The following is a 25,381-nucleotide window of genomic DNA, read 5'->3' on the forward strand; positions in this document are numbered from 1 at the left end:
TGTGAGTGCCACTGCCTTCTCTCTGCTTTTCCTAGGCCAGTTACGACATGTTCATGTGTCACGTGGCCTAGAGCAGCTCAACCCCATTCAAGTGAATAGGTTTAAAGGGAATCTGTCACCTGCTTTTACCATTTTAAGCTGTTACCATCGCCATGTTCACTAAAGTACCTTATTTCCTGCAGTCTTCTTCTTACTTTATTTCGTTTTGTCCTTTTGATAAAAAAAGCCCTTTTTATGATATGCTAATGAAGCTCCAAGGTGCCCAGAGGGGCGTTTTTTTCCTCTCTGGTGCCCAGTGACGCCCCCCTGCAGTGCCTAGCCCGCCTTAATTTGAATCCTAAGAACGCCTCCTGATCATCAAATAACCTCCCACAGCCCCGGCAAATGGTTCTGCCCCCTCCCCACGTCATCGTCTACCTTCTAGCAATGCCCAGTCCTTCTTCCTGTCGGCGGTCAGAAATCTTGCGCAGGCGCAGTACCGCCTGTGGCCTGTGTGATCATCAACCTCCTCAGGGCAACAGCCTCAAAAGTCTCACTGGGCATGCGCCGAGCCCAGTGATGTAATCTGAGCGCAGTTGCCCTGAGGAGGTTGATGATCGCGTAGGACACAGGCGGTACTGCGCCTGCGCAAGATTTCTGACCGCCGACAGGAAGAAGGACTGGGCATTGCTAGAAGGTAGATGATGACGTGGGGAGGGGGCAGAACCATTTGCCGGGGCTGTGGGAGGTTATTTGATGATCAGGAGGCGTTCTTAGGATTCAAATTAAGGCGGGCTAGGCACTGCAGGGGGGCGTCACTGGGCACCAGAGAGGAAAAAAACGCCCCTCTGGGCACCTTGGAACTTCATTAGCATATCATAAAAAGGGCTTTTTTTTTATCAAAAGGACAAAACGAAATAAAGTAAGAAGAAGACTGCAGGAAATAAGGTACTTTAGTGAACATGGCGATGGTGACAGCTTAAAATGGTAAAAGCAGGTGACAGACAGATTCCCTTTAAGCGCCATACCAAGCACAGCCGCTATACAATGTATGGCACTGTGCTTGGTAAACTGTGAGAAGGCTGTGGTGCTTGGTGCCTTCTCAGAGTCAGACCCCCACTGATCAGATACTGATGACCTAACCAGAGAATAGATCATCAGTATCATAATCTCGGAACACCCCTTTAATTTCTGACACATCACATAAAACTTTGGACAGCCAATCACCTATTCCTAATCTGATTAATGGCAAACATTCTCAAAATATTAATCCCTAAGTATTGGAAGGAAAATAGAAACCCCTTTATCAAAGAATAGGCAATGGAAACCAACACAATATGCATCAAACATATAACTATATGCATATCTTATATAGTTAGAACTTTTATTATTATTATTACTATTGGTTTTTGATAAAATTATATGTCCACGTACACACCCTACTTTTTAGCATGTAGATTAAATACTTTTGTCCTGATTTTAAAATATGGCTAAAGGGGTTATCCCATGATTGATGTAAAAAATGAAAATCAGACACCATATAGTCCATGACAATACCTTTCTAACAGGGTTAGAATCATGCCTGTACCTCACATGGATTTAGAGTAAAGTCCATGGATTGCTGCAATTGTTCTGCTAGGTTTATTTCAACCTGCCAGCTCACGGGGTGTGTCCTTTCTCAAGGGGCATGTCCCCTCTGCTGCAGCTTGTGGCAGTTGAAAGATTAAACTGAGCATGTGCGTCTACACCAGTGAGGTGGACAGAGTAATTAGAAAAAGAGCAAACAGCATGTGGCCCTATACAGATACATTTCATTTGATAACTCAGTTGCTATACTAATTTTTTAATTATATGCAATTACATTAGTATTCAGATTTTGCTTTTTTAAAACTGTAGAGTAGTTTTCATTGGACAACCCCTTTAAGAGAAACCTATTTTCCTGGTATAAATTTGGAAATACAATGCACCCATCTCTCTTTCTTTTTCCTTCTGTACCGTTATCCTTATTGAAAATATAAATAACTTACTAAATATTAGGTCCTTCAAGCTTTGCATTCGTTTATTCTTTTCATACCCTAGAAACCTGTATTTCTCTTTCTCTGCTGTTTTTAATGATCTCACACTTCATTTCCTTCTTTTATCCCCTTATTTTGTAGGATTAGAGAATAAAAGAAGCACATTAATCTCTGGCGTTGTCAGGATTCTTCAGCAACTTTTATTAAAGCACCGCAACTTCCTGAAAGAGCTTGTTGTTGTCAAGATTTTGGACGAAGGGGGGCAGCTCTTCATGTTCAACAGATGATTGAAGAATAGCCACTGCCTGAGGGTGTGTAAAATAATCCTGAAAAGGGAACAGACTCGAGCTGAAGACCATAGATATTAGGATATATGTCAGGATAGATAAAGATGAATCTCTTTTGGGGATGTCGCATATATCCATCACTTGCTTTTATAGTAGTGACTTTGAGGATTGTAAGCTCTTCCTTTATCAAAGTCAATAATGGGATCACAGTGATGAAAGGACAGGTTGGCTACCTATCAGAAAATGACCTACAGTTCTTCATCCCCAAGGAGAAAGATGCCTGCAAACTGGAAATTGTTGTTAATGAACCGATTACCCAGAGAGTTGGAAAGTTATCTCCGCAGGTAAGACCAATAAAAATTATTTATTTTTAATTGGAAAACATGAGTACACTGTTACAACTTAAAAAAGGGTTAATGCAAGTATTACTTAGTCTATAACATATTGCTATGGAAATCAAATTGTTATATAGAAGCAACATGATAGATCAATAGAGACATACAGGTGAAACTCGAAAAATTAGAATATCGTGCAAAAGTCCATTTATTTCAGTAATGCAAATTAAAAGTAATTGCATGAATGCAGCTTAAAATTAGAATTTTCTGAAAAGGTTTAATATTCTAGGCTCAAAGTATCAGACTTTAGTCAGCTAATTAATCCATACCCCCTGAGCAAAGGGTACCTCAAAATGGTGACTTTGGGGGTTTCATAAGCTATAAGCCATAATCATCCAAATTATAACAAATAAAGGCTTGAAATATCTCGCTTTGCATGTAATGAGTCTATCTCATAAATTAGTTTCACCTTTTAAGTTGCATTACTGAAATAAATGAACTTTGCACGATATTAAAATTTTTCGAGTTTCACCTGTATAATCTAGTTGAAAAAGGCTTTATTGGCAAAATAAATTTTTAGCATTGCCATAACGTGATTGATGGGTTGGACTACATGTATAAGGGGTGTGTAAGAGATGAGTCCAGGAGCATTTTTAGTATATAGAAGGGACAAAGCATTCAGACAGTCTTTGGACCCTTTCACTTTTTCACATTTTGTTATGTTGTGGCCTTTTGCCCAAAAAAAAGTTAAAACAGAATTTTTTGAAAATGTCTTAAAAATGTTTCTACGCCTTGAGTGGAGTCCATCTGTGGTAAATTCGGGTTGTTGACATAATATGGAAAGACATACCCTGTCGTTGATCTGATTAAACCAATATTGAGCAATATTGAGCTTCTAAGTGTCGTATCTGGAAGAAACCAGGCACTGGTCATCACCTCCCAATATCATCCCTACAGTGAAGCATGGTGGTGGCAGTATTATGCTCTGGGGGTGTTTTTCAGTAACTGGAACAGGGAGACTGGTCAGGGTTAAGCAAAGTACAGAGATATTCTTAATAAACACCTGATCCAGAGTGCTCTGGACCTCAGACTGGGCTAAAGGTTTACCTTCCAAAAAGACAATCATCCTAAGCACACAGCCAAACAACATAGGAGTGGCTTAGGGACAACTCTATCAGTGTCCTTTACTGGCTGAGCAGGAGCCCTGACTTGAACCAAATCAAACATCTTTGGAGAGACCTGAAAATGGCTGTTCACCAATGGTCCTCATCAAACCTGACAGAACTTGAGAGGATCTACTGAGAAGAATAGCAGAAAATACCAAAATTAAGGTGTGCAGACCTTGTGGTCTCGTACCCAAGAAGACTGGAAGCTGTAATGTCACCGCCAGTTCTGTGAGAAGGTCTGACAGATGTCCTTCTCTACCTCTTGCATGATGTTCTTTGTTTTGGTTTCACTTTCTCATCTCATTTCCTTCTCCCAGGTGTCACCTATTTAGACTAATCCTCTTTCCTATATATTCCCTCCCATACTGCCTCACTTTGCAGTTTATACTACTTCCTGGATTGAAGTGTTCACTGCTGGAGGCCTCAGATAAGTCCTTTCATGTATTGTGTTTCCTTGCTGGCTTGATTCTAGGTGACCCTGACTCCCTCCGTATGAAGTGCAGGGAGCCGGTAGTCGTGTCTCCTCACTATTATAGGGATTTCAGGTGTCACACAGTCTTAGGTACGTGGGCATACAATCGTCTACCTTTGAGACCCTTGTATGTGCTTATCAGATCAAGCCAGATCGGACGTTTATTCTTAACTTCCAGCCATCTGCAACATCATCCATGACATGTAATCACTGCCAAAGGTGCATCAACTGAGTCCTGATTAAGGGGTCTGAATACTTATGTCAATGCAATTTTTTAGTTTTTCCTTTTCAAAAAATTAGCAAAGATTTATAACATTCTGTTTTCACTTTCTCATTATGGGGTATTAAGTGCAGAATGATGGGGAAAAATAGATTTTTCTTTTAGTACAAGGCCACAGCATAACGAAAGTAAAAGAATTCCGAATGCATTGTACCGTATCTGAACCCATGATGCTTGGTCACGCTCAGTCAATGGCATGCTGTCAGCTATTTTTGCATTTGTTCCAACTTTCCACAGCAGAATATAGAGTTTCCTCTCCTCTATAGAACTGAAATCTGGGTTAGGATCAGAAAGGAGGTAAGCATCCCTCACTAATGAGTATTTAGGGCATTGTAACGGGCGATGTGCCTCATCCTTCAGGATCCCCTGGTCACATCTCTACCACCTCTGTCCTCCCTGGGTCTGTAGGCCTGTCTGTGCGCTGAGATCACTTTTTGCTACAATCTGGGGCCCTCTTCTGTACTTTCCAGCTGAGCTCTACAAGCATGAGGCGTTTCGATGAACATGGAAAAGGTGCCTGTAGAATTCTAATTGGAGTGTTTCTGTTGGGCTCCCATCATACTAGGTCTGTATATGTAACTGGGCCACAAACTTCACTACCATACAGAAGGACATGACACAGTCAATGATTTTCATCCAGACTCACACCAGTGGTTTAAGGAGGCATAGATGCTTTTTAATGACTAACCGCTTTTGTCTGTGATTTTCCTCTTTTTTTATTTTATATGTTTGGAAGATTATATAAAAAAGAGAATTTCACCAATGTATTCTTGCTTATTGGACTATTATGGACAGGAATATGGTTAAAGGCCTGTTTATACCCACCAGTTACCTGTACACTATTCACTGACTGTGCGGCTGTAAAAATGAAAGCTATTGGCAACACAACTGGAAAATATAAATATCGCTTGTGGATGCATTAACGTTGGGCATTAATGCCTAATGTATGAGGTCGAGTTTACATCACCATTTAGTTTTCCGTTCTTATGATCCGTCAGAAGAACAGAAAAATAAAGAAAAAAACAGATCCTGTATTTTAAGTATCTGTTATGCTTAGTAATGCACATTTGGCATCCGTTTTAGCCATTTCCATGTGAGATTCGTTATTTTAGACAGAAAAAAAATATTTCATGAAGTACAAATAACGGATCTCAGACAGAAATGGCTAAAATGGATGCAAAATGTGTATAACTGAGCATAACAGATGCTTAAAATACAGGATCGTTTTTTTTGAAGGATCAGAAGAACAAAAAACTAAACAGTGATTTGAACACAGCCTAACTCTCACAAAAGATGTCACGTGGCAACAATGACATTCTTTGCCAAGCAAAAATGTCCAGGGACTGCTTGATGGTGTTTTTTAAAGTTGTTCCTTGTACAGGGAGCCTCAATTCTGTAGTTGTGATCGCTAGCAGATTGCACATCTAGTAAGTATAAAGCATTAGACTACACAGCCGCTGAAAGAGAACCTGTCACCTCTGCCCGCAAGGGCTTACAATCTACAAGGTATGGAGGAAGGACACAGTAGGTGAGGGTAAAGCTGGTCATGGTGGTATAGTAGCAGCAGGGTCACTGGTTGTAGGCTTGTCTGAAGAGATGAGTTTTCAGGTTTCTTTGGATTCCACTGTAGGTGAGAGTCTGATATGTTGGGGTAGAGAGCTCCAGAGTATGGGGGATGCACAAGAGAAATCTTGGAGATGGTTGTAGAAAGAGTTGATAAGAGGAGAGAAGAGAAGGAGGTCTTGTGAGGATCGGAGATTACATGTGGGAATGTATCGGGAAAGTAGTTCAGAGATGTTTGGAGGCACCAGGTTGTGGACGGCTTTATATGTATTTGTTAGAATTTTTAACTGAATTCACTGGGCAATGGGGAGCCAGTGAAGGGATTGGCAGAGGGGAGAGGCCTAGGAGTGACGGGGGGGGGGATGGATTAGTCGGGTAGCAGAGTTGAGGATAGATTGGAGGGGTGCGAGAGTGCTAGATGGAAAGCCACAGCAGAGGATGTTGCAGTAGTCTAGGCGGGAGATGATGAGAGCATGTACAAGCATTTTTGCAGACTCATGGTTGAGGAATGCGCGGATGCGGTAGGTATTTCTGAGTTGGAGGCGGCAGGTGGTGGAAAGGGCTTGGATGTGCGGTCTGAAGGAGAGGGCAGAATCCAAGGTCACTCCAAGGCAGCAGACTTGGTTGACCGGGGAGAATGTGCAGCCATTGATCGCGATAGATAGGTCTTGGAGGGATTGAGCAAGACGGGGGAAAGATGATAAATTCTGTTTTATCCGTGTTAAGTTTAAGAAAGCAAGAATAGAAGAAGTCCACTTTCTTGTTGCGACTAGAGATGAGCGAACTTATGTTTTCAAGTTCGGCATACAAAGTTTGGGTTATCTAATAATTCCGCTATGGATTCCGCTACCGCGGACCATAAATTATGGTCTGTGGTAGCGGAATCCATAACGGAATTCTTAAATAACTCAAACCTGAACCTTGTACGCCGAACTTGAAAACACAAGTTTGCTCATCCCTAGTTGCAACCTTTTTAATACATACTTTAAGACTGTACCTATGTTATACAATTTACCTAGTGTGCAATAGTGCAGCAATATACAATATGTGCTGTAGAAATCAACTGTAGTTGGTATTGCTTTGCACAGCAAACATAGCACAATATTCAATGTGATAAAACCAATTACATTTTTTCTAACTACCATTGACTCACTGACATTAATAACCTAAGTAGATCAACCACTTGTATGCCTTATGCCCACAGACTAGGTATATACTAGGTATATACTTTCTGGGACTGCAACCACCGTACTATTAATCAACTGAGTTATCAGTTTAGCCAGCTGGACACCTGCCAGTTTTTGCCCCTTTTCCTGACTACGCATTTCAGGGGTGAATTACCCCCTTTATCAGGACAATAAAACCATATATGTTTGTTTTATACTTGTTTTATTGTCCTGATGAAGGGGGTAATTTACCCCTGAAACGCATAGACGTAATAAAGCCATTTTAACTACACGCTTCATCTATATGGTATCCTTGGCAGCGCCCGCAGAAGAGGTTCATCCGTTTTTTATCCGGAACAAGTTTTCTTTAACAAAACTTGGAAGAGACCATCAAATCTGGGCTCAAATGTCTTTCTCACATACTTTTTTTATGACAACCCAATCACCAGGCACCAGGGGATGCGTCCCTTCCACTGAGTCTGGATCTGGAATGGAAGCAAAAACTTGTGGGTGTGTTCCAATCTAGCAGTGAGAGCCTTCATGTAACTGACCAGACTGTCAGTTTGGAGCTGTAGTTGCTGTGGGAAATACAGCCCCAGTTTCAGTACAGAACCAAACAAGATCTCATATGGGGATAGGCCAGACCTTTTCCCTGGGGTGGTGCGGATGGAATACAGGGCAAGGGGGAAGCACTCCGTCCAGTGCTTCCCGGTCTCCTTCATAGCCTTCTGTATTATTAATTTAATGGTGCTGTTCAATCTTTCCACACGGCCACTGGACTGTTGGTGATAGGCCGTGTGAAAGACCTGAGTGACCCCCATGGCTACCATCACCTCCCTCATCACCTTCCCTGTGAAATGGCTTCCTCAGTCTGATTCTATCACTTCAGGGATGCCATACCTGCACACAAGTTTACTGACCAGTTTCTTTGCAGTATTCTTGGCATTTGAAGCAGATACAGGGTAAGCCTCTGGCCATCCTGAAAAGAGATCAACGCACACAAGCACATATTCGTATGTTCCTACCTTCGGTAACTGTATATAGTCTATTTGCAGTCTCTGGAATGGGTAAAATGGCCTATGTGTATGGTTCTTAGTTGTCTTAACTACCTGTCCGGGGTTGTTTAGAGCACAGATCATACAGCCTTGTACAAATCTACTGGCAATAGTGGAGAAACCAGGTGTGACCCATCTTTTCAGTACCGTAGGACCCTTTGCTTGGTGTGTGGGTCCGGGGGCCTCCTGTGCCATCATAGGATAGAGGGCTCTGGGTAGGCATAATTTTCCTGACACTTCTCAAAGTCCCTGCCCATTCGGCACTGCTCCTCTATGAGTCCAGGAGCTCTTTTCTTCTTCATCTGCCTGTGCAGACACTTCAATCAACACGTCTTCAGACTTGTGGTGAGGCTCCAGGATGCCGACAGGGATAACCTCAGGTTTCCAAGGCTTCACTGCTGCCTCTTTTGCAGCCCCATCTGCCCTGCTGTTGCCCCTAGCCTCACAAGTTTGTTGTCTGGTATGTGCCTTAACCTTGACAATGGCTACTTCCTCTGGAAGCAGTAGTGAGTTCATTAGTTCAAACACTGAGTCTTTGTTCTTTATTGGTTGACATGCAGAGGCAAGGAAGTCCCTGGCTCTCCAAATAGGGCCAAAATAATGTGCAATACCAAACCCGTACCTGGAGTCTGTAAACATATATTTGCTCGTTTACCTTCTGCCATTTTACATGCTTCAGAGATTGCCTTCAACTCAGCCTCCTGTGCTGACATGTGAGGAGGCAGTGGTTCAGCCAGTACTACCTCATGTTGCTTGACCACTGCATATCCAGTATGAAATCGGCCATCCTCATCCATGTATCTGCTGCCATCTACAAAAAACTCAAAATCAGGATTAGGTATGGGTTGATCATGTACATGTGTGTACCCCCTTCCCCCATTTCTGAACCTGAAATCGGTAGGAGAGTTGCAGGATTCAGAGTAGTACATCTCTTGAAAGTAATGGACTCAGGGATGAGTAAAGAACATTGCAACTGTAGTTGGCGTGCTATGGATATGTGCTTTGGTTGCAACTGACTTAGGATACCTTGGATGTCATGAGGGGTCTGTACCACCAGGGTATAGTCAAGTACAACTTCGGAAGCTTTTTCCACCATCAGCTGCACTGCTGCGACCGCCCTGACACAGGAGGGGGCGCCGCGTGAGACTAGATCTAATCTGACAAAAAAATAGGCAATTGGCCTTTGCCTGTGCCCATGTTTCAGGACTGAGGTACTATGGCCATTCAGTTCTGAGCAGAACAGATTAAAAGGCTGGTCATAATCTGGTATGCCCAGTACCGATGCTGACAGGATTGCTAATTTGAGTGAATAAAAAGAATCCTCTGCAGGGCCACTGATTGAAAAAGGGTCAGAGGCCAAGCAGTCATAAAGGGGTTGCATCAACATGGATGCATTCCGGATCCAAGGTCTGCAATAGGACACCAGTCCCAAAAACATTCTGAGGGCCTTCGGCTCCTGAGGGAGTGGGATGTCCTTCACAGCCTGTTTTCTTTCCTCAGTGACGGGCTGGGCACCTTCTGACAAACAGTGACTGAGGAAAGTAACACGGGATTGGCAAAACTGCAGCTTGTCTTTGGAAGACTTACACCCACTTCCTGCCAGAAAAATCAACAGTGACAGAGACGCATTTTTACAAGTGTCATAGTCATGAGCACATATCAATAGATCATCAACATATTGTAATAAAACAACCTGATCAGGAACCTGGCAACCTGTCAGGACTGATTAGAGGGCTTGAGTATACATGGTGGGTGAGTTTTGAGCTCCCTGCGGCAGTACCATCCACGTATACTGTTTACCCTTAAATGTGAATGCAAATAAATATTGACAATCACAGTATAACACGATGTGGGTTTGGGACAATTGGAGTCTGCAGGACAGTAACCTTATTAACCTTATTAACTTCCCATAAGTCATGCACCATCCTATAAGTCACAGTCTGGCCTTTTACTGCTTTCTTTTTGACAGGGGGGTGTTGGCTGGAGAAATAATCACCACCAGGACCTGCATTTGAACATACTGGTCAATCTGAGTGATCACAGATTGTTCTTGTGCATGACTCAAGGGATACTGACGGACTCGGGGTGTCGTGCATCCTGGTTTTAAATGTACCATGAAAGGAGTGACATCCAATCTGCCAATATCAGTTTTACCCTTTGCCCACAATTTGTCGGGGACTGGCTGCAGGTCCTGCTCCAATTGTACCACACAGGATGTTTGGTCCGGCTCCAGGTGTAAAGCTAGAACCCGGGTTATAACATCATCGGGGGTGTCAATATCTACATGTGTGGTACCATCCTCATTAAAGTGAATATGTGCCCCCAGTGCCTGCAGGACGTCAGTACCCAGCAAATTGAATGGGATATTTTCTTTTACTAACAACTGAGTCACCACTGTACTGTCTTTGATTCTTAATTTCATAGGTATGGTCTCTGGGATGAAGAGTACTTCCCCTGTGAACCCTGATGCGGGACACATTGTGTGCTTATCTGCCATGGCTTAATATAATCAGGATTGATCACTGTCTTGGCTGCCGTTGTGTCTATTAAGAAAGTAAGCTGTTGGTTCCCTACCTGGATTGGTATCTCAATTTGACAGCCCACGGCTGCTGCAGTCATGGCAGATAAGGACACGGGGTTGCCGGCTTCCTATTGTGAGGTCACCGGACCAGGGGTGTGCACTGAACCCTGGTTCTGTGAGTTCACCTGTTATTCTTGAGGGGGTAACCGGCAATTTCTGAGTATGTGACAAGGTTTGCCACAATTGTAACATCTGAAGTCACCCCTCCTCTGTCTGGTCTGTCCCTGTTGACCAGACCATGGTCTCTGTTGTCCTTGTACCATATTGATTTTTGAGGATTTGGTAGTAGACAAGTCTAGTTCCAAACCCTTAGCAGCAGCAACTAACTGAGGTAATGCTGTCACCCTCCATTCAGGCTTACATGCCTTCAGTTTTGTCTGGAGGGTAGGTCTCAGTCCCTCCATGAAAGCAGATGTCAGTAACTTCTGTCCCATAGGTCCAGTGGTATCCAAACCCATGTCTGTCCACACTGTCCGTAGTCTAGACTCAAATGCCACTACATCTTCTTTAGTCTCCTATATTACGTCTTTTAAACTACGGGCACTGTCATCTTCCTTTGTTCTGGCCCATCTACCAAAAATTCAGCAATATTCTTTGCCCGATGTGTCAGTTTTTTTCCCAGTCAGACCATGAGGACTGGTCAGTTTTTACTCGTTCAGCAAGTAACTGTTCTTTTAGAGGGTTATATGGTGATTCTCCCATTTTTAAGGCCACTAAGTCATTTAAGTCAGCCCATGTTGCCCTATATGTGGCTTGTATCTGTTGTAACATACGGTGGGCAGGCATAGGTCTTGGTAGTGGGTCAGAAATTCTACCTTAAAGTACCATTTGGTCCTTTCGACTCCATGGGGAATAAGACAGTATGTGCTGTTGCACATATTGGACTTGACTCTCGGGTGGTGGTGCCTGAGGGTCTTGATTGTCTCCCCTGTCTCCTGGTCCCCCTCCTCTATCAACTGGTGGAGATTGAGCGACTTGTGGGGTGAATCTGATACATATGATGACCGGATAGAGCCCTGTACGCAGTCTGGCCCCACATACTCTACAGGTTTCTGCCCAGTCAGGATTCTGGTTTCCACACATTGTACATGTCCAGCCTAGTCTACCCTTCGTCCCAGAATATGACGGTGGGGGAGCTGAAGGTGGCAGACATATTTTATTTTCTGTTTTACTGTCATTGCCATGTTTTACACTTGTGTCATAAAACAAATTTCCTCCAAATGTTACATTTGGCCATTTCTCATTCTTCACTTTCTCTGCTGCCCGACACCAACATTCCACAACCTCTTCACATTCCTGATCCTTCATCCAACCACTATAGGTTCTTTTGAACCTTTGCCAAACTTCAGAATCTATGTTACCATGTTTCATACCCGCCTTCTGTAACACCTTCTCTGTCTTTTTCTTGTTTTGTTTCCCTTCTACATCTTCCACTATCTGCTTGGCTAATTTATATCCCTCATGTATACTCATGTATTGCCCATGTATATGTGTTAAGAATTTCTCTACCAGATGTCTGAAATATCTACAGTTGAAACTAAATTTCAACAACCATCTATCTGCTTCCTTATAGTCGACTTGCTTATTAATCTCCTGTTAATGTATCAACTATATTACAGATAGGAAAACTCTATATTGTCTTAACACTTTCTCAGAGGACTCCACGTTCACTTTTTCTTCTACGGGCATTTTATGTTATACGATACAAAATCCAAACGTAAATCACAACACCAATAACCAAACCAAATGTTTCCCAAGACCAAGACCAATCAATTTCCATATCTCAGCATAAATAGGTTCTTACCATTTTAAAAGGCTTGACGATCAGAGAAACTTCAATAGACCCACACACGTCTCATGAAGGTCATGACCATGAAACAGAAAATATAAAACAGCCAGAAATGTTAAAGTTTAGCTTAACCACAAACTGTGTACTTAATTTCTTGGAAAATTATAAAGAGGAAATGACACCAGGTGCAGACAGCTAAAACCGCAATGACATTTTAAAATGAGAAAGACAGAAGAGGATGTATGTGGGACATGTCAAGCACTTCAGCCTTTTAAGATGGCTGACATGAAGACAAGAAGAAATTTCCTGTTCCTCACAACAGTGATCAACTCAACTGCTCAGGCATGTGTGAAGAATCCAGATGAATTTATTCCAAGCTGAAATCTTGTAGTTATGTACCAAACCAGTAGGTGAAAAGATGATAATTTTGCAAAGTTAAGCAGCATATGAAAACACCAGTACAGATATAACATAAAATGGCTATTACTAACAAGAAGGAGTGAGGCGGCTGCAAGAATAGGGCAACATACAGGGAGACCGAGGGACAAACGTCCGCAGCAATACAATGCAATACAAATATTACACTAATGATAATAAGCCATGAAGACATGGGTCATGACACACCGGCTGGGGCACACTCCATTTATCAGTGTATCACTCAGCGACATACTCTATACCTGTGTGGAGGTCCAGCACACAAGGACAACATGGAGAGTTTTTCTATTATCATCAGCCATGGGCATGTAACAGTTATCAGCTACTCTCAGGTATCCACATTAATCTCACTATCAGCTACAGCCCACCCAGGCAATCATTATAGTAGCACCAGCATGATACTGTCTGAAATAGTTTAAGCTTATGATCTAATTGGGTGATGGTTAATGTCGGCATGTGAATGGCGCAGACATAAGTGGTTGTTTCTGTGTTTAGCGGTATCGCAGCAGTTTTGCAGCACTACCAGATCAACTGGTAGTAGTGCCAGTGAGATATATATATTTTTATAGCACAATTTTGTACTATTTGGACAAAATAAAATGCATACATTTTAATGCGTGAATGTGTAACACCTATAGAGGCTGCACCCACCCCCCCCTGCACACGGAGTCTGCCAGAGTGTATAGGTGCTGTGTGTGTCAGCAAGAGGGAGGAGGAACCAAAGTTCAGGAGACAGTTGGGGAAGTTTTATGAGGGCGCACCACAAGAGCTAGACTGAAGCAGAGTCTAAACTCCATGCGCTGTAAAGACCTTGTGATGTTACAAGGACAAGTGACATGCTAAAGTCACATGGGTTTAAATCAGGGAAATATCTACATCCCATGCGCTCTAGTAATATAAATAATAATAACATTATTGATGGTGTTAACGGTGAGGCGCATGGTCATTCTGGAATTGAAGCTTCCATTGTCACATGACCTTGTGACGTCACAAGGTCCTTACGGTACATAGAGCCTATACACTACCAATCTGTAAGGTGTTATGGACTGAGAAACAGCTGAAACAGCGATATCTAGAAAGTGAGACCTACAGGATTCAGAGAGGAAAAGCTGCGCAGCAAAGCCACAGTACAGAGCTGTCACAACTTCGGTGTTGTGCGCCGTGCATGCTGTTGCCTGGGGCAACGTGCTGTTTATGCAGCATATATGTGCTCTGCCCCTCACATAAGGGTTCCTCCCTGTCTCGTGCTGGAGGGGTTAACGACCTGGTTGGGTGTGGCCACTTGGTGTTTATCTTGCCTGTGGCTTCCAGGCTGGAGTTAGTTGTACTCCAGCCTTTGTTGGTGCTGGAGCTTTGCTACCTTCCTGGGTATTACATCTGCCCAGTCCATGAAGGCCACCTAGTGGGACATCAATGTCTCCCCGATGTCTTCCTGATGTCATCCCGTTGTCTTCCCTCCTCTTACTACCCTTGCATATGTTTGGTGATGTTTATGTATGGGTGGTTGTTGTCTTGTCTAGTTGTTACAAGTCATGTCACCTGTGTTGTGTACCTCCGGAAGGGAGTCTCAGGGGAACCACAAGTCAGTGTGCAGCTCTGCCGGGGGCCGCCATGCATCCTGTCTGCATAGGGGTATGGTTGCCGTTGTTGTTGCGGCAGTTAAGTGCGTGTTGTCTGTTGGCTCATGCTTGCCGATTTAGTAGTGGTGCACTGTCTGTCCCTTCTCTGGCAGCTATGCCAGTGAAGCTCCTGTTCATCCATTATGGGGATGAACAGGTTGTCTCAGCCCCTTTCTTTATTTGAGGGATTATCGGGGCAACTCAGGGTCTTAGGTTTCCTGGGTATGAGCCGTCCTACCTTACAGGTCCACTCATACAGTGAGGAGTAAGGGCGAGGATTAGGGATGCAATAGGAGGTGACTAGAACCTTTTTCCCAGTATCCTGGCTTAGTTGCTACCCCGCCTGCTCCACATTGTACGGAGGGGTGTACCCCACTCCCCAGCATGGCAAGAGCAGAGCCTAAGCTGTATGCCAGCCTCAGAACCAGATGAAGTGGATTGTGGAGCGGCCTGACTGCAACACCAGCACTGGATTATAACTCAGAGTGAATCTAAGTCATCAAGTATGAAGGGTACCCGGTGGAAGAAGTGTTGAACTGTATCCTAAAGAGAACATTTACTGATTTGCATTGTCCCCTGACAACAAAATAATGTTTCTAGAGACTCTTCACAATCAGATATACATTTAAAGTGTGCGCTAGTTGGCTTTGACACATTATTTGTTGAATCATGAATTTTATATTGATGACCTTCCCTTGGGAGACCCCTGCAGCAGAAGGGGGGCACTCCCCTCACTGCAACATATATGCTCTTCTTCCAATTCTCAACAGCCCGATATCTTCCTCCAACCCCTCCCTTGGTAGGAAACAGGATAAACCCACTTCTGCTCAACAGGGGGAGAATAGAATGGTAAGTGCCATTCTATATAAAGGTATCTCTCTGCCAAATACACTGCCACCTGCTGTTAAACCAGGCACAGTACATAAACATAACAGTTACATAGCAATATTATTCAGGCACAATAGAAAAGAACCTGGAATTGATACACAGATTACATTTTTGGCTAGCCATTAGAGACAGTAGCAGGGTGTAGGAATGGTGGTGCCTGCTCTGGAGTACTACAAGTGTATTTACAAGTACTCGTTCCTTTCACTTGAATGAAGTCAGTGCTTGTTATTACACTACACCACCGCTACACAGGAGACATAGTGTAATGGAGGAAGCAGTGATAACATAGAATGCCACCTTTTCTTCAAACAGCTGATTGGCGGGGTGCTGGGAGTTAGACCCCTGCCTATCCTGAGGACAGTTCATCAATATAAAACCCCTGCACATCCCCTTTAAATAACAACTTTATATGAGCAGATTTTCTGTCTTCAAAGCATCTCCTGTTTAGTGTACTTTATTATTTTGCACTTTATATTAGATTAGCACAGTGATGGTATAGTGATAGTTGTGACTGATCTGGTAAAGAAGAAGTTAAAATGAATCCTCGCTAGAAGATACACTGCTGCCCCCTGCTGGGGGAATACTCATGTACCTTTATTGTGAATTGTATGTGTCTAGAAAGACAAATACGGTATATTAACAATATCTTACACAGATTTTATAAAATTAGGCTTCACCTAATTCCCGGTCTTTATCCTGAATGCCTTATATGAGGCTGATTATACGTGCTATGCTTTTTGCAATCTGATAGTTGTGACGACTATGAATAGGCTGACATACGCTCTGGCACAAGCAGGACTGCTTGATCATATATGAGGAACGCATGGCAGTAAAAAAAAATACAATAACCACTATTATGAAGACACTGGGACCTCAGAAAAAAAAGGGGGGGATGCACAGCATTCTCCATGTGCCACATATACCTGTTTCCAGTAACCTAGTAGATCACATAACTCGGGCTACATAAAATGTAGATCACTTAATAAAAGATTTGGCCCTTCCTGCTCTATAACACCCAGTCATATCTTTTGTATGACTAAAGATGACGCTTGTTCACACAAAGCCAACACCACAACTTACATTGAGTTCTTAACATGTATTGATTGCTGTGAACATGGAGATAGCTATCATTACAGATGATTTATATGTAGCAATTAGAGTTGTTGTGATACCCAATTTTTTATTCGATTTCGATACCATAAAAAAGTATTGCGATACTCGATACCATTCGATACCACGCGAAAAAAATAAAACACCAAAAAAGCCACGTGCATTCCGCATTTTAAAAAATGGTGAAACACAGTTTTTATTTATTCATTTTTCTGTTCCAGTGTTCACCGCATAGATTTTTTTTATATTCTAATAGTTTGGACTTTTCGGATGTGGCGATATGTGATATGTTTATTTATTTATTGTTTATATATTTTATATGTAAAATTGGGAAAGGGGGTGATTTATACTATTTTGGTGTATTTTGTTAACAGTTTATTTAATAACTATTTCCTCCCTTAGGGGCTAGAACCTGGGATCTTTTAATCCCTTGTCCTATTCACCCTAATAGATCTTTATCAGGGTGAATAGGACCTCACACTCTCCCTGCTGCCCTGTGCATATTGCACACAGCAGCAGGGAGCTGACCATGGCAGCCAGGCCTTCAGTAGCGTCCTGGCTCCCATGGCAACCGATAGGAGCCCTAGGATTACACTGCTGGGGCTCTGATCACAACTGACACTGCCACTAATGAGGAGGAGGGGAGGGGACCCTGTGGCCACTTCCACCAATGAGGAGGAGTGGAGGGGACCCTGTGGCCACTGCCACCAATTATTTTAATACTGGGGGGTTGAGGGGGGCGGGAGCACTGCACCACCAATGATTTTGATACTGGGGGGCGCACTGCACCACCAATGATAATTAACCTTTAATACAGGAGGTGGGTGCCGGCAGCAGAATCACATATCCGGCACCCTGCCTCTGACAGGGAGCTGCGATCAGCAGCAGTTAACCCCTCATGTGCAGCTATGTGATTCTGCTGCCGGCACCCGCCTCCTGTATTAAAGGTTAAAGAGGACCTTTCATGGGTCCGGACTTTGTTAAGTTGGCAGGCTACATAGAGCGGCGCCCAGGGATCTTCTTCCACTTACTATTATTCCTGGGCGCCGCTCCGTTTGCCCACTGTGGCCCAGTTACCGTCTCCTGCTCCGTATGCTAATTACTAGTATCGGAGCAATGGGCAGGAGACATCAGCTTCTCTCCTGGGCGTTCCTTCTCCCTGGCTGTGACGTTGTGTGCTGCGATTGGACAGCGCTACATCCAGGGAGAAGGAACACCCAGGAGAGAAGCTGATGTCTCCTCCCCATTGCTCCGATAGTAGTAATTAGCATACGGAGCTGGAGACGGTAACTGGGCCACAGCAGGCGAACGGAGCGGCACCCAGGAATAATAGTAAGTGCAGGGAGCACTGCTCTATGTAGCCTGCTAATTAACAAAGTCCGGACCCATGAAAGGTCCTCCTATCATTGGTGGCACAGTGCGCACGCCCCTCCTCCGCCCATCTCTTTTTATTGGCAGCGTGGCACAGGAGGAGGGAGAGAGTGACTCCTTCTCCCCTGCAGAGCAGCCCAGTATCGAAAAAAATTGAAATCCCGGTATCATATCGATACCGGGACAAAAGTATTGATTGGGTATCAAAATTTTGATACACGCAACAACCCTAGTAGCAATTATGAAAATGAATTGGGTCGCATGAAAAACTGTAGCATGAATATCTATCCTACTAATCATCTAATACGGAAAATACAAATTTAGGTAAAACAGTACTCCTCAAAAATGTATACATTTGGAATTTCATAATTCCAGAGACACCCTACTGTCTTCTACTAGGCCATAGCTAGCCATGGCATTATTAATCAGGAGCCTTGGCATGGTAACCTACTTAAGAAAGATTACAAATGCCAATCACTGCAGTTAAGGTTAGAAATTTGAATATTAAAGGACATCTTTGTATTTAGTGTTGCTTTATTTTCCTGATCTTGGTAGTGTCTGTGCTATATAATGAAGATATGTGTATTATATATAGAGATGAGCGAATCGAAGCTGAGGAAGTGGAATTCGTTCCGAATTTCAGGAACATTTCGATTAGCACCGAATGCGAATTTCCTCACGCTTCGTAGTAACGAATCCTATTTTTTCCTAAAATGGCTGCTGCACGTGTGAGGACATGGAGTAAGGAACTCTGGGAAGGCGGGATCACCCATAATGGCATGCATGCAGCCAATCAGCAGCTAGCCAGCCCTGTGATGTCACAGCCCTATAAATAGCCTCAGCCATTTTGGATTTTGCCATTTTCCAGTGTACTTAGTGCAGGGAGAGACGTCAGCATGTGCTAGGGACAGTGCTAGGAAAGACTTGATTGTGGTGAACAAATTTATATGTGCAGGGAAAGGATAGGGAGGAATCTTTCCACAGCATTTGTGTGGGACAGGGTTCAGTAGTGGAGCTTGACTGGGTAATGGGAACAATCCTATTACACCTTGCTGCACTGACTGGGGATCTAAATTGCCATTATACAGCTCTGTCATTCTAGCAAAAGTGCTGTTTGATATAACCATTAAATACTTGATTGTGGTGAAAAAATGATTTATAAGTGCAGGAAAAGGATAGGGAGGAATCATTACACAGCATTTATGTAGAACAGGGTTCAGTAGGGGAGATTAGTGACTGGGTAATAGCAACAATCCAGCAAACCGTTCTTGTTATTGGGGTGCAAGTGTTGTTTGATACAGCCATTAACAGGGTTTATTACAAGGAAATATTTCTACAGAACGTCTTATTTGCCCTTGTGCGGTGCAGTTATATGTTAAGTCCTTTTTGCCATGTATTAGTGGCGAAATAAAAATATATTCGCTGTCCAGCGTTGCACTTATCTGTTGAAAAGCATTTTGTGTAGCTTAAAAATAGAAAAAAATTAGTGCCTAATTGACGTTCAGTGGTGCAGTGATATACTCTAAAGCCCAGTTTGCTGTGTATTAGTGGCAAATAGAAAACACAACAGGCTTTTCAACAAATAAGTGCATTGCTGGACGGTGAAAATATATTCACCGTCCAGGAATGCACTTATTTGTTGAAAAGCCTGTTGTGTTTTCTAAAAGTTTAAAAAAAATTAGGGCCTATTTGCCGTTTAGCGGTGCAGTGATATATTCTACAGCCATGTTTGCTGTGTAATAGTGATGAAATAAAAAATATTTGATCTAACATTTGGTTATTTGATCTAACAATATGTCAGACAGAGAAGTGCCAGGCCCTACACAGGGGAGTGGCAGAGGCCTAAATGTTTCTGGCGCAGGCAGAGGTCGCAGGAGAGTGAGGGGCCGTGGCAGCAGGGGTCACTTCGAGAGGTCTGAGCTCCCAGTGTCAGCTAGTGGTCGTGTCGTGACCAGCAAACCAGGGGTTCTTGAATGGTTCACTTGATGTTCGTCGCAAGTGACATCAGACACCCCCAGCCAAGAGTCAGACACAACTCTTAGTTGGCATGGCCCGGGAGCAGGCCCTGTGCCCTCACCTGTCCTCAACCTGCCTCTGTCCTTTTCTGTTCCCTTACTGCGAGAAGTTTTATATGCTGTAGGCTCGGCTCCACTTTTCAGTGAGGAAGAGCTTCTAGAGGACAGTCAGCAGCTATTGCCCAGCCAAGATGTGGAGGAGACATCCGCCGCTTCCTCCGCTAGGCGGGCAAGTAGTGATGAAAAGAGTGGTGTGGGAGCTGGTGTTGAGAGCGGTCAGGCTCCTGACCCAGAGACGGTTGAGGAGGACATCCGTGACGTGCAGACAGTACTCGATGATGATGATGTAGCTCAGGACAATTTTAATTCAGATTTATAATTGTTTTTAGTGTGAAAACTGGCATTTTTTTCTCTTTATTTTTTGGGGGGCCGCAGATAGGGTTGTCACCTTTCGCAACAAAAAATACTGGCCAAGTTGTGGGGGAGTGGCTGAACATGGGGTGTTATGTCACTGTCATACTGTGGCCCCCAGTAATATTAATACACCCATTAGTGCCACCCAGAATAAAAAATGCCCTTATTAGCGCCCCCAGAATTAGTAATGCCCCCATTAGTGCCCACCAGAATTAGTAATGCCCACATTAGTTCCACAGTAAGAATAATGTCTCTATTAGTGCCCCCAGTAAGAGTAATGCCCCCATTAGTGCCCAAGTAAAAATAATGCCCCCATTAGTGACCCCAGTAAAGATTATGTCCCCAGTAGTGCCCCCATTAGTGCCCCCTTCTCTGCTTTTGCAAAAAAAAAAGCATTCACCTCGCCGCGGTGAACATTCGCTGCTGACTGGAAGCTCAGGACAGGACTGGTGCTTCAACGTAATGACATCTTGCAGGTCCTGTCCTGAGCTTCCAGTCAGCAGGGAGTGTTCCCCAAAGCATGAGCAAACTGTCTGCATCTTTTGCGGCCCCATTGAAATGAAGGGGTACGCATCCAATCCCCCAATAATGGGGATTAGATGTGGAACAAAACTATCATGGTTTGATGAGGCTTTATCTTTATTTTAAGTCATTACCATTAATTTTACAGAGAGGCTGGGAACATGACACTGACACTCTGGGGTCTTTTCCTGCAGTCAGTGATGTGTTCCCGTCTGTCTGTACCCCTCTCTGCCCCCCCCCCCCAAATGTAAACTTTATTTCATTGGTGCAGTGGTGATGTCCATCCTTCTCTCCAGCAGCACGTAAGTGTCCTTTGGAGCTTGAAGCTCCCTTACGTGCTGCTGCTGCAGAAGAGAAGGGACCTGTAAACACACTGAGCACACTGAGGGAGACAGCTCCCTCCACGTGCAGGTGCCGGATGAAAGCGCTGGTGCCTGCATGTGGAGGGACCTGTCTCTTTCATGGCGCTCCTGGGAGATTAGGAAGCGCCCAGTACGCCGGAAAGAGCAAAAGCTTCTCCCCATGCAGGTGCTGAAGGGATGGCAGGGGTCCCGACAGCTGCCGTCCGCAGTCCGTATTTGGACCGCAGTCCGCCAGTTGAGTACCCCTGATGTAGCACTTGGGAGCTGGGTGACAAAGGGACTTCATCATCTTCAGGAGAAGAGGGTAGCAGCTTGCCCATGAGCCAGCAAGTCACTAGCGTAGGTGGGAGTCAGCAGGGTTGCAGCAGTGGGAGGTCAGTAGCCTTGGAAGTAGCGGTGCAGGGGTTCAAGAAGGCAGCGGCGGTAGCAGTCAGTCAGTGTGTAGTGTTGGGGGTAAAATCACCTACTCGGTGGTGTGGCATTTTTTTTTAAAGCCGCCGGAGGAAGTTGAACGTGGAATCTGTGGGCAGAGGGTGAAGCATGGCCAGGGTCCCAATGTTCGCACTACGGCCCTGCATCAACATATGCAGCGTCACCATAAAGTGGCCTGGGAGAACCGTGGCTCCGATATGGTGGTCCAGCCTGCCGCAGCAACCGCTGCATCACCCACTGGCTTGCATCCGGTTTCTGGCAGTCAAGGCTCCACCACCTCAGCCGAAGGGAGCTGTCTGTCCTTCCCATCATCTGCCAGTCCTAATGCTCCTGCTCCTCCTACTCCTCGTCATGCATTCCGTCAGCAGTCGATCACCAAAACTATTGCCAAGAGACAACAGTATGCGTGCACCCATGCAAAGGCGCAGAAGTTGAACGTGCTCCTGGCCAAGTTGCTGGTGCTGCAGTCCCTCGCTTTCCAAGTGGCGAACTCTGCACCTTTGAGAGAACTGAAGGCTTGTGCCGAGCCAAGGTGGAGAGTCCCAAGCTGTAATTTCTTTGCCAAAAAGGCAGTACCAACCCTGCACAAATATGTAGAACAGAAGGTGGGCCAGTCCTTGAGCCTGTTGGTGTCTGCCAAAGTGCATGGCAGCACCGACATATGGACCTGTAACTATGGTCAGAGACAGTACATGTTCTTTACGGCCCACTGGGTGAATGTGGTTCCTGCACAGCCACACCAGCAACTTGGCCAGGTGACGCTGCTTCTACCTCAACGTTGCCACGCCGTTGGTCCAGCAACAATGTCCGCCTCTGCGTCCTCATCCTCCACCGTGTCATCAGCCTCCACTGCAGGGACAATGCACAGCGCCCCTCCAGCATACCACATGTGCAGGGCACGGCGGTGTTACGATGTTCTGCACCTCGTTTGCCTGGGCGAACAGAGTCACACAGGGGAGGAACTGCTCCATGTCCTTCAGCAAGAAATCGTATTCTGGCTTTCTCTACGACAACTCAAAATCAGAACCATGGTGACCAAAAACGCGAAGAACATTATGTCGGCGCTGCGTCAAGGAGGGCTGAGCCATGCGCCCTGCATGGCACACGTGTTCAATCTGGTTGTCAAGACCTTAAGTATTCCACCCAACTGCAAGACATCCTAAAAATGGCCATTAAACTTTGCATGCACTTCAGCCACTCGTACACCGCAAAGCACACCCTCCCCGGGCTGCAGAGGCAGAACCAGGGCCGTCTTTAATGCAGGGCAAAAGGGACAGCTGCCCCGGGCCCAGTTGCTCCCGGGGCGTCCAAGACAGCTGCCTCTTGAGCCCCGCTGGCCACTGGTGACGTGAGGGGTGGCAGCAGAGCACAGGGAGATTAGTGCTTCCATTGTGTAAGCACTCATCTCCATAGTGATTTGTATCGCCGTCCTCAGGGGAGGGAGAGGCGTCTCCCTTCACTGTTCCTCTGATAGGCTGCAGGCACTAGGCCTGCAGCTTATCACAGGCCGGTGCAGGCGGCGCGATTACATCATTGCGCCGCCTGAGCCGTACAGCGCGGGACACAGGCCGGAAGAGGCCTGCATCGCTTCGCTGCCAGCCTGATGGAGGTAAGTATAAGTGTTGTTTTTTTTTTATATGGTACTACTACTGGCACATGATTGGGGGGCATCTATGGGGGGCACCTGTTACTGGCACATGATTGGGGGGCATCTATGGGGGCACCTGTTACTGGCACATGATTGGGGGCATCTATGTGGGCACCTGTTACTGACACATGATTGAGGGGCATCTCTAGGGGCACTTGTTACTGGCACATGATTGGGGGGCATCTATGGGGGCACTTGTTACTGGCACACGATTGGGGGAATCTATGGGGGTACTTGTTACTGGCACATGATTGGGGGCATCTATGGGGGTACTTGTTACTGGCACATGATTGGGGGCATCTATAGGGGCATCTATGGGGGCACTTGTTACTGGCATATGATTGGTGGGCATCTATGGTGGCACTTGTTACTGGGACATGATTGGGGGGAATCTATGGGGGCGCTTTTTATTGGCACATGATTGGGGGGCAATTTATGGGGGCACTTGTTACTGGCACATAATTGGGGGTACTTGTTATTGGCACTTTATTGGGGGGCATCTATGGGGCACTTGTTACTGGCACATTATTAGGGGACATCTATGGGGGCACATCTTACTCACACATTATTGGGGGCACTGTGGGGGCATCTATGGGGGCACTTATTGGCACATTATTGGGGGCACTTTTTACTGGCACATTATTGGGTGGCACTATGGGGGCATCTATGGGGGCGCTTCTTACTGGCACATTTTTGGGGGCACTAAGCGGGCATCCACTGAGGCCACAAAGAAGGGATATTTTATATGGGGAAGGGGGAGAGGAACACTATGGGGGCTTCTACTGAGGCCACAAAGAAGGGGTGTTTTATACTGGGGCACATTATGGTGGGTACTATGGGGAAGGGGAGAGAGGAGTACTATGGGCTCATCTTTGGGGGGCACTAAGAAGGGGTATTTTACGCTTGCAATTTATGGGGGACACTGAGGGCATCTACTGGGGCACTATATATGGGGCATTTTATACTGGTACATTATCAGAGGCACTAGGAAGAAGGGGGGAAGGGCGCACTATGGGGCATTTACTGGGGACACTATATAAGGGTATTTTATACTGGCACATTATTGAGGCACTATGGGGACAGTAGCTCAACTGGGGGCATTAAAAGGGGGTATTTTTTGCACTAGCACATTATAAGGAAAAGTATTACTACTGGGGGGCATTATGATGGGCTTTATTACTACTGGGGGTCTATGGGGAACATGATTACTAGTTTGGGTACTATGGGAGCATTATTACTAATGGGGCACAGTGGGGACATGTTGGGGGCACTGTAGGAGCACTATTACTACCATGTGTGCTCTAGCAGAGAATTATTCCCATTAGTGGGAATTTTGGGAGCACTATAACTGTGGCGGCACCTTGGCACAGTATCAGCTTACCATAATTATTTTTGGGGGATGTTATGTTTACACTATTAGTGTCAGGGGCACTATTTGCTGGGCGCAGTTATTTTAGGGCACTGTGTGCCAATAATTATTGAAGGGCACTATTTGCATGGTACTACTATTATCAGGCGGTTTAACTGTTTCTGCAGTATAGTATTGGGGACCACAGCGGCACAGTATTGGGGGTGGTAGGATGATTTGTCCATAAGATGGGAGGATGATGGAAAAGCAGTAAACTAAGATTTTGTTTGTCAAACTGCAGAGACGAGAAATGGCTGAAAAATGGTGGTCTGGTCGAAGGTCTGAAAGGAGAAGATGAGGAAAGAGAACATCCTCATCAAAGAGACGTCACTGGATGTAGGAGGTATGTGGCGCTGTATTACCCTGCATGTAGGGGTGGATGGAAGGGTTAGTAGTACAGTACTATCTGCACATTGTAAAAAAAATAAAAATTGTGCTTTTTTACATTTTAGCCATTTTATTTGATACT

General features: G+C 44.8%; 1 protein-coding gene across 1 annotated transcript in view; it reads left to right on the top strand.

The window, feature by feature from the left end:
• The window catches only part of FREM1 (FRAS1 related extracellular matrix 1), a 197,898-nt gene that overhangs the window by 24,954 nt on the left and 147,563 nt on the right, over positions 1 to 25,381 (top strand). Inside the window, exon 2 of the mRNA XM_044272263.1 lies at positions 2,136 to 2,625. Coding sequence (XP_044128198.1) covers positions 2,386 to 2,625 — 240 coding nt within the window. The 5' untranslated portion in view covers positions 2,136 to 2,385. The remainder of the gene's footprint in view (positions 1 to 2,135; positions 2,626 to 25,381) is intronic.

The sequence above is a fragment of the Bufo gargarizans genome, chromosome 1, assembly GCF_014858855.1.
Source record: "Bufo gargarizans isolate SCDJY-AF-19 chromosome 1, ASM1485885v1, whole genome shotgun sequence".
Lineage (NCBI taxonomy): Eukaryota > Metazoa > Chordata > Amphibia > Anura > Bufonidae > Bufo > Bufo gargarizans.